Source organism: Theropithecus gelada, chromosome 1, assembly GCF_003255815.1.
Source record: "Theropithecus gelada isolate Dixy chromosome 1, Tgel_1.0, whole genome shotgun sequence".
Lineage (NCBI taxonomy): Eukaryota > Metazoa > Chordata > Mammalia > Primates > Cercopithecidae > Theropithecus > Theropithecus gelada.
In genome coordinates, this window is record NC_037668.1 from 12,167,174 (window position 1) to 12,181,962 (window position 14,789).

At 41.5% G+C, this 14,789-nt stretch overlaps 1 protein-coding gene across 1 annotated transcript in view; it reads right to left on the bottom strand.

Annotated features, from left to right (window-relative positions):
• The window catches only part of NOTCH2 (notch 2), a 166,621-nt gene that overhangs the window by 45,363 nt on the left and 106,469 nt on the right, over positions 1 to 14,789 (bottom strand). Inside the window, exons 6-12 of the mRNA XM_025375100.1 lie at positions 12,086 to 12,319; positions 10,334 to 10,489; positions 9,695 to 9,883; positions 8,638 to 8,751; positions 7,698 to 7,811; positions 5,821 to 6,054; positions 1,385 to 1,495 (exon numbers count right to left, since the gene is read on the bottom strand). Of these exons, the coding sequence (XP_025230885.1) occupies positions 1,385 to 1,495; positions 5,821 to 6,054; positions 7,698 to 7,811; positions 8,638 to 8,751; positions 9,695 to 9,883; positions 10,334 to 10,489; positions 12,086 to 12,319 (1,152 nt within the window). The remainder of the gene's footprint in view (positions 1 to 1,384; positions 1,496 to 5,820; positions 6,055 to 7,697; positions 7,812 to 8,637; positions 8,752 to 9,694; positions 9,884 to 10,333; positions 10,490 to 12,085; positions 12,320 to 14,789) is intronic.

Genomic DNA, 14,789 nt, shown 5'->3' on the forward strand with positions numbered 1-14,789 from the left:
GCACTGGTAACATTACTTAACCTCTCTGTGTTCTCAGTTTCTTATAAATTCTGTAGGTATTCTCAACAGCAGTGACAATTGAGACTAGGCACATAGTGCCTAGTTCAAAATTAGTTCTTCATAAATGTTACCTATTCTCTTTGTATTACCCACTTATCAACAATGTGCCTATTATCCTATCTAGCAGGGATTTCTGTGTATTCACTTGACTGCCATTTGATCTTGGAGTCACAAGTTTCAGGATGCTGAACATCAGGCTACTACAGCAGCACTGGGCATTGGGCATGACAGTTTTCATCAGATTTGGCTTCTCAGTGATCTTTCACTGAACAGGGATCGCTGTGACCCATTTGGGCTGCAAACTTTCCTCTCTAATGTCCACAATCACACCAAATAGGAGAAATTCTTGTGAAATAGAGAAGAACAAAGTACACTCCTGGCAAATGAATGGTGGACATTCACTTCGCTTTGCTCTGGCTTTTTGCGGACTGTATCAAAAACTTTGAAGGGTGTTTCACATTCGGGTACAAACAACCACATGGAAATTATTAAATGGTAACATGTTAGTGGCTGCTTCTGTGTGTCACTGTCCATAAAAAAACAGAATGTACAGTGTGTGCCTTCTGATGATGCCAATAAGAAACTCGGGTGTGTCAGTGAGGGGCCTCAGGTTTCTGTAGTAGCCTCTAGCACTTTTTGATCAGGAGGGTAAAAGACAAAGTTAATATTAACAAATAGAGAGAAGATGTGTGTGTGTGTGTGTGTGTGTGTGTATGTGTAAATGCTTAGGCTGTATACTTTAAGAGGAGTTACATTCAAAATTCTTCTAGCTATTTACTTTCTTCCTCCTGGGCAGAAATATCTCTCTCATGCTACCCAAATTAGGGAGGTCTCCCCAAGCTCTGACCTCATCTAACAATATTTCAGAGAAGGAAGTACCCAGAAATAAGCATTCAGTATTTTCATAGAATTCTACCTTGAGTATGTCAAAGAGGAGGTACCCAGAAACAAGCATTCAGTGTTTTCATAAGATTTTACCTTGAATATGTCTTTATGGAAGGCCTTGACTACTACCTGTAGTCAATAAACATAGCTTTGGAAGCTATATAACTCAAGCAAAGCAAAGGCAATTTATGGTCTGTCTAGGAATTATTTTCTGGTAGCAATAAACATATAATCTAAAAACTCTAATTAATGAAAAGTATGTTTCAGTTTAGAAAAGGTCTGTGAACAGAAAACTGATCTAGAAAAGCAGAGAAACAGACTACTAACCTTCCAGAGAGACAAAGAAATAGGAAACACTTGAAAAGCAATATTCCTTTGGATGCTATATTCCCAAAGTGATAGGGCTGAAGGAGGGGCCTTACAGTAAAAGGAGCTTTACCTGTGAATCCTGGTGAGCAGACACAACTGTAGCGATTAATGCCATCCATACAGATTCCATGGATACAAGGGTTACTTGCACAGTCATCAAAATTAATTTCACAATTAACCCCTGGAAGAGAAAACCAAAGGGAAACCATTCAATATTACCACAGAAATACTAAGGCTTTCTGCTTGTGATGCAGCAACGTGTAAGAAATCTAAGGTGAATTCCAGCCAACCCCGGACAGAATAAAGCAGCAGTTCTCAAAATGTAGTCCACTCTTTCAGGAAGATATAGAGGTCCAAAGGATTTTATTAATCATACTTAGCCATCATCTTTCCTTTTCACCGTGCTAACATTCACACTGATGGTGCAGAGGCAATGGGGTGAAATTGATCACATTAGCATGAATCAAGGCAGTAGAACCAAACTGTACTATAATTATTCTACTGCTCACCTCCATGTGCCACAGTTAAACAAGCAAAAACACCAGTTTCACTCAAGAGTGGCTTTGTTGAGGAAGTTAAAATTAGAAACTTTATAATTTTAATAAATCTCGAACCTTGAGTAATGTCTACTACTCCATGTGATGAAACAGAGTATACATAAAGCATTTCTGTGGCATGCCAAGTATGAAAGTTGTCTCCAGGAAGAGCTATACTGCTATTGTTTGAGCTGTGCGTTGAAATAGCTGCTTTCTTCATGAAACCACATTTTAATTGAAAGAGCAGCTGACAAGACAAACCAGGGTGAATCACAATTGAGTATTTAGCAAATATTAAGTGAAAGCAGCAAGCCTGTCATTTTGAGGAAAAGCAAATTAACAGTATTTTTGCCAAAGATAAAACTTAAGCTTTTGAATCAAAATTAGAATTTTGGAATTTTTATCTATCACAGTGAGCTTGACACTGCCTGTCAGTATTACAGGCTAAATTTCAGGATAAATCTTGAGTCTAGTAACTTCCTCCTGAGGTAAGCTGCCTTATTTTTGCTCTGCTGCCCAGATGAATGGAAGAGTTTCGTTATATTAACAGTATACAATCATTATTGCTACCATTATTTGTAAAGAGATATTTGTGAAATATATTTGTAATATATTTTGTAATATATTTGTAATATATTTCACAAATATCTTTTTACAAATAATGGTAAGGATATTTTTTATTTTTGTATGAATTAAGTGATGCTTTCTGAGTATCATACAATAATATTTTGGTAGTTTAAAAGGACTAAAAATAAAAACTGGTAATGAGAATAAAACAAAACAAAACACCCAGGATAAAAATGCCATACTTGTGATTCACTCATACTTTGTTTTTCTTTTTTTTTTTTCAGAGACAGGGTCTTGATCTGTCACCCAGCCTGGAGCGCAATGACAAGAGCACAGCTCCCTGCAACCTCAATATCCCTGGCTCAAGCAATCCCCCCACCTCAGCTTCCCGATTACAGGTGTGTGTACCACTTTACCTGGCTATTTTTTTTTTTTTTTAAGAGATGAGGTTTTGCTATGTTGCCCAGGCTGGTCTCAAACTCCCAGACTCAAGCAATCGTCCCACCTCGGCCTCCCAAAAGGTAAGGTATACACCTGTATGTATACCTCATACAGGTATGAGCCACTGTGCCCATACTCTGCAATAATGTTTATTAATAATAATTACAGAGGAACAGTTTATTGAGCTCTTACTATGTGCAAAGTACGCTGCTTTGCCTGTCACGTAAGTTTTCTCTAACCCTGTCACCCAACCTGCATATTAGTCTGTGTTACACCCATTTTATAGACAACAGGGCTGACATGCACAGTGCCACCATTAGGGCAGGAAAGCTGGGCTCTGTACCCTGTTTGTGTGGCTCCACAGCATCCTCTTTCTGCCACACTATACTGTCATCCCGTGATTAATGAGGCTATGCTGCCTAACTAGCCATAAATGAGGGAAAGATTTCCATATTCCCTGCAGAGAAGTGGATATCTTTAGATGTTTCTAACCTTTGACTGACAAACCCCCTTTACCCTCAAACCAAGACGGCAGCACCCCCTCCCAATGAAGCCCTGATGATCCAATGTGACTCTAGCCCCCTGTCCATTGCGTACTTGAGTAGGAAAAGACGCCTGGATCAAGCCAGGCCAATGAGATTCTCTCATTACAACACTGAAACACAGACTGTGTGACCTCTGGTCTAAAAATGCCCAGTTTCCTGTTATTTTCTCCAAAGCCTTATTATTCAATTGCTTGGAATCTATAAGAGGCTCTGGGTGCTTTAGTTAAGCTCTGTTTCTTTGTTTTGTTGTTGTTTATTTTTTGTAAATGACTTAAGCTAGCTCAAGTTGGTCTGTTACTTGAAACACAAAGAAACTTACTTAAAACTTTACTATCATAAAAGCACAGATGAGAGAAGGCACTGAAAGTAACTCTGGGTAGTATATCTTACTTTAAGTACCCAGTGACTGACTACCACAATTTTAGCTGGCAAATTGTAAAATATTTCTTCCACCCACTCCCCTATCCGAACACCAAACTACCAACTTAGGCCATATAAGTGGAACAGGAATTCTTACTCTAGAACTTGAGACTATTCATAATGCCTCGTTTAATGGATTTTCCACCCAGGTCCCTGATACATGCCAGCTCTTTCTCCACCCATTACAGACCAACATTTTTTTTTAATGTTGTCTGACTGTTGCTTGCTTTAATTCTCCAAATAACTGCAGGAATGTCTTTGGCAGGTTCTGACAGATTCTGGGCCTTCCTTTCCATGCTGCCTACAGATCACTCATATTGACTTCTCACCTTCTCAGTGACAGCTACTTACACCATACCCTCTCTGTCCTCCCCAGAAAACACCTGATATATCCTGATATAATGATATAATCCCAGAGAAAACAAAGTGCTTGCCAACCCACCACTCACCCAGGTTTCCAGTATGTTTACTATGATGGGAATGATAGCAAAGTCTAAAACAGCCCCTCCATTCTAAAGGCATCCAGTCAATTGCTTGTAAATCTCTCAAATTTCTTTTCCTACTGTAATTTCTCATGTCTGAGGAACAGCCCGGAAGCAAATTGCTTTTGGAAGTTTTCACAAAGATCTATTCAGCCCTTTTAGTGAGTTATCTAAATGGGGGAGGGAAAGGCATTTTCAGCTGTGACGGCATGGGATGTTTTTCGTATGCTTGAGCAATTCAAAAAGGACTTTGTTTTCAAACTTGGCATGTATGAAATCTTGGATAAAGACCAGAGCCTTTGACAAGTTTGAAGAAATGGATTTGGAAACAATAAAAGAAAATGAGGGCAGCTAACTACCTTCTCCACCTCTGCTCTCTACATAGGTCATTTTCCTTACATCCAGAATGAGTTCTCAATAAATCACTCCTTTATATTGGCAGGTTTCCTTCTAACAAAGGCACACATTGGTTAATCTTCCACTAATACATTTTCCTTTGATCTGGAACATAAAACTTCTCTGTCCATTAACTATAGTTATGACCATGATCATTCATCTAATAAGTAAAACAGAACCATTCAAACCTGTGAGATGCTGCTCCCTGAGAAGATAATACCCCATTCCCCCAACAAGGAGCAGCATGTCCTCACGACCAACAAGGAGTCATTTAACCAAGGTCAGAGAACAATGATGAACTCTGAGGACAGGAAATGACAGCTCTGCGTTCTACTTTAGTTACTGTGGTGTGTTGCAAGGTATCTCCTCTTCCTTAGAATCCCCCAAGATGGCTAAGGCCCCACCAGAGACAAGTGACTGAAGAAACATGACACACTAAAAAGACTGAACTGTGAAAGAGAAAATACACTGAAGGAAGGGAGGCAGGGCGGGAGGAAGGGAGGCAGGGCGGGAGGAAGGGAGGCAGGGCGGGAGGAAGGGAGGCAGGGCGGGAGGAAGGGAGGGCGGGAGGAAGGAAGGAGGGAGGGAAGGAGGGAGGGAGGGAGGGAGGGAGGGAGGGAGGGAGGGAGGGAGGGAAGGAAGGAAGGAAGGAAGGAAGGAAGGAAGGAAGGAAGGAAGGAAGGAAGGAAGGAAGGAAGGAAGGAAGGAAGGAAGGAAGGAAGGAAGCCAGGCAGGCAGGCAGGCAGGCAAGAAAGCAGGCAAGAAGGACTGAATTTATTAATCTGGGTGGGGTGGAACTTAAAGAAAAAAAGATAATATAGCCACAAAAAAGAGGGTTTCAAATTTTAAATAATTAATTTTAATTTTTGAAGTGGTATGCCTCTATTTAACAAAACACACACACAAAATCATCAGATTGGCAGAGCGATTGTCTCTGACTTCTCCACTGGCTAGGGCCATCTGCCTTGAGACATTTATGTTTGTAGCTTTGGCTGTGCTTCTCAGAATTAGGACTGTTTTTTAGGTATCTGAGCATATGCCAACCGTCTGAAACATCTGTGTAAATCGATCTGAGAAACAGTGAAAACCCCATACCAAACATAAACGGAGTGGGCTTACCTGATGTGCCCGGCTGGCAGTTGCACTGGTAGCCATTGACCAGGTCGATGCAGCGACCATCATTCAGGCAAGGGCTGCTATAACATTCATCAATCTGGTCACTGCAGATGGCGCCCATGTACCCAGGATTGCAGATGCAGGTGTAGGAATCAATACCATCCTGACACTGACCATGGTGGCAAGGATCGGGGTCACAGTTGTCAATGTTCTCCTCACACAACACACCAGTGAAACCTTTGGAAATAATTTTATCAAGGATTCTCAAAAAACAAGGCAGATACTCCACACCAGAACACAAGTGTAGCTACATCCATTTACTCTACACATTCCATGTGTGGTCAATTAATACTGCAGGTCTTGAGCAGTAGAAAATGACTATCTGCATTGATTTAGAAAGCATGCCTGGAGAGAGGTGCTTAAAATAAAGATTTCCAAATCAAATTTTAGAATTGAAATACGTTTGCAACTGATCAATAGTTTCACTGCAGAGATGCTTTAACTGCATCTTCATTTTTTATTAGGCTTCAGGTATAACAGCTCAAAACATTTTTCCTTTATATATTTATCTTTGTATTTCTTTCTTCCCAGCCCAATTTACAGGTTAATGATTTTATGTATCTTATGTTCCCAGTTCTGTCTTTGGAGGTAAGAGAGCTTTATTTTACTCCTCTCAGCTCCTCGGACGGTATTATGCATATATAGTAGTTTTAAATAAATACTGGTTGAATAAAATGAATGAACCTGTTACGAGCATTTAAAAGAAAAAGAGACAAGAGTTCCTTTCTTTGAGGCTTAAATAGACAAACATTATATCTTTCCCTAGAAGACTCCAGGAGACTTCTCCCCACTTTTAAACCTCAGCTAAAGGTTTTTAATCTCTTTGAAACTTATCCTCTACAAGAAGAATCTGGCCAGGGAAAGACAAAATTTGGATTCTCCAACAAAGGGCAACTATTTGCAAAAAGAAAGAAAGTGGCTCATCTGAGTTGTCCTAACCTAAGTAGGTCTAATACTTGAAATATTAACTTTTTGTACTAATTTTCACAACTAAATTTGCTTTTCTGTGATCAGAAATAAATTACATGCATGATGCATGTAATCTTTAAGACTCCATTCTCTAAAATTAGATAATGTCTTCAATTATATAAATAACTTCTTTCTCAAGCAGTCAGACAATAAAGAAGTTCACTTCTAATAATTTCTAACCTTTCTGTATAATATTGGCCTGTGTAAAAGGAAATGTGTAATAGGGAACATCTGGCTTACTGAAATCCAATCCCAAGTACAAAATGTGATTACAAACCCAGAAATGCAGAATATTTGTGCACAGATCGTTTTTGACTCTAGTTGCAGAAGTCAGCAAAGAGGACCCAAACTTTCCCAGTTAAAGCTTTCTCTCCTGTCATTTACACACTTGATTCTCAATCCTATTTGGTGTCTTTTATGCAGAATACCCCTGCAATTGTATACATTCAGCCTTTAAATTTCTGGGCCTTCTCTCAGTCACTTGCTTCAAGAAACACAGAACCAGGCCTCCTGTTGAGAAGCCCCAATGAAAAATAGCTTTCAACTGGAATTCTTCTCTTTCCTAAATGAGTAAATCTAGCCAGCTGGAAACTTACTGCTGCCAAAGTCTGTCCCAGAAAGACATGGATACCAAATGGAAATATCTGGGCCAGACCACTGTTGTGGTGGAGGAGGCAGGTGCTGTAGAAAAAGAGAGCAGCAAAAAATTTGCTAGAAGCAGCTCTTCCTAAACACAGAGGAGCCCCTGGGAGTGGACTGACCTGGTAGAGCAGCTAGCAGAGGACAGGGACAAACACCCTATTTTGTTCAGATGGACCTACCAAGGAGACGAAGAGTGAGAAGAATCTTACCTGTGGCACACTGGCATTCATAGCCATTTGGGTGATCGATACACTTTGCCCCATTCAGACACGGAGTACTGGAACAATCATCAATATCAATCTGGCAAACTGGCCCAGTAAAACCTCAAAAAGGGACAGTGGTAACATGAGTTGAAGGATTATCTTGCATCTTCCTTTACTATGAGAATGATGTCCAGGGAGGGGTGGGTTAGGTTACTGGCAGGGCTTATACCAATGGGTCAATAAGCCTATGCTTTATTATTCTCCCCAACAGGTAACTGGAATAACCAGGTGACACTCAGGGAATCAGAGGCAGTTGTGGTGTGTCTCCACCATTGCTTCTTCACAGACAGACTTCACTTATAAAGGAAGGATGTAGGAAGTGAAATTTATAGGTGGAAACGTCAAACGAGTAACTGTAGCTTCAGAGGCAACGGAAACCTTCTCTCTGAAGATACAATGGGGTAAGATGCAGTCTATGGAGGACAATTTGGCATATCTTCAAAAATAGCTTGAGGAAAAAAAAGGAGAGACACAGAATCCTGGAAAAATTGGCATGTGTTTTCTGTTCCTGAACTCATGGGTGAAATATCTAAAAATAATTGTCTCACAGAGGGCCTTCAAGAATACGACCCATGGGAAAAAAACAAAATCCCGTATAGCCTACAACTAAGGCTTCTGTGAGGTATGAACATTCTGAAATATACACACAGACGAAAAGGTCATGGGCCATTCAAGAATAGACTTGGACTTCTGGCCACAAAGGATTTGTAAGATATAGTAGCTAAAACAAATTCTCTATTTCTGTACACACACACTCCTATCACCAAGCACTTACTCTAATGATTTCCTCATGCACAGCCCACACACGTTCTCTCCCTGCTTTCTTCCCTGTGGTCAGTTGGCTTTGTGCTTTAAGAGAAAACAGGGCCAGGTGGTGGGCACTTACCAGGAGGACACAGGCACTGGAAACGATTGACTTTATCCACACACTGCCCATTGTTCACACAAGGGTTGCTCTGACATTCATTTATTTCTAATTCACAATGCACACCTTTGAAACCTAAACAAAACAGACCACACAAGTGGCTTAAAGAGACAGAAAGGTGTATTCCAGACAAGGAAGCACAAATTTGCAATGATAACTACATTCTCTGCGAGTCCACACACTCCTGCAGAGAGAAAAGGAACTCTGCCATGATGAGAAATAGTCACTCCAAGGATCAAGCAGGACAGGGCATACTGTGAGATACCCATGTTACTGTGAAAAGCGGGAAGGGATTACTGTAAAAGACATTGGCAAGACCTAGCATATAAACAAGGACTGCTCCACATTTTCTGTGATAAATCCATACTTCCTGGACTGTGGAAGGCCCAAAATGTCCCCACTCTATGTTCCCAAAGACAAGCCGAGCTGGAGCTGGTGTTGCCTTCAGGGTGCAGTTCAAGGTCAGGAGTGCCTTTCAAGGCTGAAGTAGCTGGCAGCCTTCATCAGGCAGAGCAGCCAATGTTAGCCATCATTTCAAGCTGGATTTGGCTGTATCCTCTGAAAATTAAAGACATGGTCTCTGCAGAAGAGCTCCAGAATACAACTAAACATGTACTGTACTTTAGCTAAATGGAAACTTCCTATATAATTGTGGATAAAATTTATTTCTATAAATGGAATGGTATGGTATTTATAATTACATGAAAGTATCAGAAAAACTTGCTATTTAAAGGATTCTTATAGTAAATCATTTTTGAAATTTTCTATTACATGTGGATTTTGATATAACAGGCTTGTTTAACTTGGTCTACATAGCTTGATGAATTCTAGCACTGCCTTACTCTTTGAGGAAGGAAGGTTTGCTTGTGAACCCTGACTTCCTCTAGTCCCCAGTCAGCAAAGGAAATCAAATGCTGACAGAGCTCATCAGACTGCAATAGTATAATGAATGCTCTACCAAGAGAAGTTCAGAACAGTCCCTCCTCTCTAGACCCCACATGCTGATGGGCCCACTTACCTGGCATGCACAGACATGTGAAGCCTCCAATCTTATCCAGACAGGTAGCATCATTCTGGCAGGGATCTGAATGGCACTCATTGATGTCCATCTCACAACGAGGTCCTGCATAACCTTTCAGACACTCACAGTGGAAGGCGCCATCTGTGTTCACACATTTTCCTGCATGCTCACAAGGATTGCTATTGGCTGAAAGACACAAGTACCAATTACTGGGATCAAAGCACTTGAGTTTCCACAAACATGAACAACAGAAGAAGATCTGATGGTTATAGCATCAGGGCCAGGCCTTTAATAATATCATTCCCAATATTCTTTTTTCCTTAATTTAAAAAGAAATAAAAGCAGAGTATCCTCAACTGTTAGGCATTTCTGCTATTGCAGTTTCTGCCCAAACTGTCATTGAGGTATGGCTTTATATTAAGAATCAAGTACATACCTTTCATACATTTAATCCACAGAATGGAATATATGGTTATGGTTATGCTGAAAGGTCACCTGTAAACACCGGCCACATAGCAAGAGTAATCTGAGGTTTGGGTGTATGTAACTTGCTCCTACAGTAAAATGTGCTTCAGTTTAAACATTTGCTGAGCTCAACAAACACTTCACAGAATAGAAAAAGTTCTGGGTACTTACCCATGGCACACTCATCCACATCTTCTGTGCAGTCAGCCCCTTTGTAGCCTTGTGGGCAGGTGCAAATATACTGCCCATTTAGGGGGTTGGTGTCACACAGTGCCCCCTTGTGGCAAGGATTGCTGATGCAGGCATCATCCAGATGACACAGGAGACCTGTCACAGGGTGGCACAAAGGAGAACTAAGAGAAAATGTCTCTCACTTGGGGAAGAGCTTTCTCTTTCACCCAGGAGGGAAAACCTCATGATCAGTTCCTCAGAAACCAACATAAAGATTTATAGGCAACTTCCGCTTTGCCTGACCCTACCCTGGGGACATGCTTGGCTACCAGCAAAGTACCTAGCTGCATGCAACCTTAGACTCTGATCCTGAGCCCTCAGCTAGACCTCTCCTTCAGTGCAGAGACATCTACAGGCCAGAAAATAAGACGGAGATAGGGGCCGGGCGCGGTGGCTCACGCCTGTAATCCCAGCACTTTGGGAGGCCGAGGCGGGTGGATCACAAGGTCAAGAGATGGAGACCATCCTGGCTAACACAGTGAAACCCCGTCTCTACTAAAAATGCAAAAAATTAGCCAGGCGAGGTGGTGGGCACCTGTAGTCCCAGCTACTTGGGAGGCTGAGGCAGGAGAATGGCGTGAACCTGGGAGGCGAAGCTTGCAGTCACGTCACTGCACTCCAACCTGGGCAACTAAGCGAGACTCCGTCTCAAAAAAAAAAAAAAAAAAAAAAAAAAAAGGAAGACAGAGATAGGAAAATGGAGCGACCATCCAGATAGTGTGCCAGATTTAGCAAATAAAATAGAGGATGCCCAGTTGAATTTTAGATAAACAAGAAGTAACTTTTAGTATGTCTCAAATATTCCATATATCCTATATTTTATCTGGAATCCTACTTCCCCAATATTATGCTACCTGATGATCATGGGGCCACCTGAACACCATCAGCCTCTACTAGAGTAGCCTTTTAATAGCACCAACATTCCTGATTCAGGTGGCCCCAGGTCTCTGAAGATATTACTAGGCTTCCTGTTTTATATAGTTCACATGGGAACTGGATATTCCAGTCTGCAATTAACTTAAGAACAGGTAACTAAGGCTTCTTCCACAAAGCTGGAGCTAGGGCTTTTGGAAAGGCATCCATGAAAGAACATTTCAAAACTGCTGGGCAGAAAGTTCTCCCAGCTAAATTATCTTCTCCCATCACCTTCCTCCTTACATTGCTCTCCTTCTCCTAGAACTAGTAGCTGTTAAATTGAGAGGTGAGAGGAATGTTAACCTGGTAGCATGTAAAAATCTTCCCTGAGGGGAATATTTTCATAGACATTGAGGGTTAGAAGGCACTTAAATGTTTCTCTCCTGCCAACTTCTTCTGAGTAAATAGATGGTTTCTTCTTAAAATGAAGCCTGCGGATCCATTTATTAGCCATTTTATCTTAATAGCTGAGGTGCTTTTCAGTCTAAGATCTTAAGGACTTCAGCAGATGCTCCAAAGACAATAGTTACTAACTTTCCTTTTTTGGAATGAAAAACTAAAGTATGAAGAGTTGAGAAGAGAGCCTAAAGTCCTAAGGAGGAAGACTATCTTCACAGCACTTTGGTTAGCAGGTTACATTTCTGGAACAGTCCTGAGTGATATGTTCCCACGGATGGTTAACTCAAAGAATACAGCTATTTGGGATGAAAGAGAAGGCAGAGTCCTGAATGCCCCCGCCCCTTCCCCGTTTCTAGCTCCGTCCTTCTGCTAACCTACCTGCCTTCCCCTCTGGGCACATGCAAGAGAAGGAGGCCACACGGTCGATGCAGGTGGAGCCTGGAGTACAGGAGGCGAAGGCACAATCATCAATGTTCTCACTGCAGTCATCTCCACTCCAGCCGTTGACACACACACAGCCATAGCCTCCATTGCGGTTGGCACAGGTGCCCCCATTCTGACAGGCATTGGGCTGCAGCAGGCATTCATCCACATCCTCTGTGCAGAACTGTCCTTTTAGGGGAAAATTACTTTTGATTAGAGCTCTTGAGTCTCAAAGGATTAGTACCATACCAGCCCCCACACACACTTCATCTTCATGTGACCTGTCTGAAATTAAGGCAAGCAGAGCTCACAGAAGGCCAGGTCTTCACATGAATTTTAAGGCCAACTTGAGCCATCCAAATGACATTTATTCTAGGCAAATCATTTCAAGATGAATAGAATAGTCCCTACCGCTAGAAACTCTAACAACATGAGGGTTTAGCCAACCTATCAAAGAGAAGGTAAAACCTGTAGGACCCTTGAGTTAACTAATCCCTGGGTCAATGAACATATAAGTAAGAAGAGCAAGGAAAGAAGAGTATAAAAGATGAGTAAGAAAAAAAAATGAGAAGGAACCTATATGCCAAACATTAGGGTAACTGTTCTATATCTTGACTGTATCAATGTCAATACCCTGCTTGTAATATTATGCAACAGTTCCATAAGATGATGTTATCACTGGGAGACACTAGATAAAGGGTACAGGAAATCTTTCTGTATTAATTCTCATAACTGTGCAAAACTACAAGTATCTGAAAATAAAAAGTCTAATTTTTGAAAATGTTAGGGCAAGCAACATAGGGTAGAGAGAAGACATGAAAGATGTTGAAAATCTCTGATGAAGTATGGATGTGAAGGGCAAGGCCAAGAATAATGAGACTGGAGCAAGCTGTGCTCAGCCTGAGGCACTCCATACTTAAAGGATGGGGATTTGTGGAAGAAGACATGGAAAGTCCACCCAATGTACTAGGAGATGAAAAAAGGACTGGTATGCATTGCCTGAAAAAGACCACACTAAAGGAAGCTAAACATGAGCCCACATCTGGCTAGGTTGTAGGCCACCAACTATAGCAACAATGGAGACTAAGGCAAAGGCTCCTAAGTCCCTTAACAAAGAACAAGAGAATGTCTTCAACTTACAACCCAAGAATCTGTGATTAACAAAAGCAGTATAGGGCCAGATCATATGAGCTATAAAATAAATTGGTGATTGGTTTTATTTGGGGTCTTTTAAAAACAGTTTAGAGAGCTACCAAAGGAACTAAAATTTAGATCATCTGAATTCTCTAAAACATGGTAAGTTGTTGAAAACAAAAAAACGTCAAGGTGTCCTTCATTCTTCCTTTGTAAATAAAACTCAACAAATAATTTTAAAAGGCACTCTGATAAAGAGACCTCCTAATAAAAAAAAGAGAACACAGTATTTGCACTTAGAAAATGCCAAGGCTATCTCCAGACTCGGAATACCTAGCAATTTGACTGGCTCATGTATCTGTAGAAGGCCTGTTAGCCATTATTACTCACAGACACTAGTTGTATCTGACTTAACCTGACTGCCTGTTCTTTATTCCTATCTAACATGTACCTCCATTACTATAGAACCAATATCACTCTATCACACTTATTTGGTTGTACTTCTGTCTCCCACTACTTGGTTGCAGTTTAGAGGGTTTTTTTTGTATTCCCAGCCAAGAGCCAATTGCCTAGGATGGCAGGATGGGTATGTGGATGTCTCTGGAACTCTGTGTTCAGCATAACCCTTCCATGCTCCTCTCCTAAATCCAGCCATATAATTCTTGAAGGAGCAACCACGTCTTTACATGATCAAACCCTCCTGGCCATAGCTGACTGACCTAAGATGGGCATCTGATCCAAGCTACATCGCTGTATCTCTCCCAAATTATTGGAGTAGGACCACTTTGCCACATAGACCAAAAAGATGAGGAGGCTGGTCTGCAGAGAAAGTGATATGGGTGAATGAGCAGTGCACAGAGAGCCAGGCACAGTGGCTCACACCTGTAAACCCAACATTTTGGGAGGCCAAACAGGAAGATGACTTGAGCCCACAAGTTAAGAGACCAGCCTGCAGGCACTACTCGGAAGGCTGAAGTAGGAGAACCACTTGAGTCATGATCATGCCACTGCATCCCAGTCTGGGCAACAGAGCAAGACCCTATCTCAAAAAAAGAACAATAGAAAAGATGTGCACAAAGGGAAAAAAACACGGTGGCATTCAAGTTGTTGGTTCCAATTGTTACTGAAGCCCAACTACTAGTAAGCCTACTCAGTGGCATAGCCATTCTGAGAGATGCCCCTTGCAACAGGTCTTTCTAATTTGAAACGAGGTTGTGTCAACTGCAACCCAAAGTATTAACACAGAAAGAGTGAGTGAGGGATGAGGCAGTGAATGGGGGAGGTAATGAGGGAAATGAGGGAGGGAGAGGATGAATAAGAAAGAGAGAACACTGAGGTAGTGAGTGAGGGAGTGACTGAAAGGAGTGAGCGAGGGAGGCAGTGCGTGACAGAGTAAAAGATGGAGGGAGGTGAGAAAGGGAAGGAAGGAGTCAGTGAGTGAGTGAAGGAATCAGAGAATGAAGGAGGGAGGGAGTGAGCACACTGGCAATAATCTCCCTCAGGGCAGATGATGTCATTTATTACA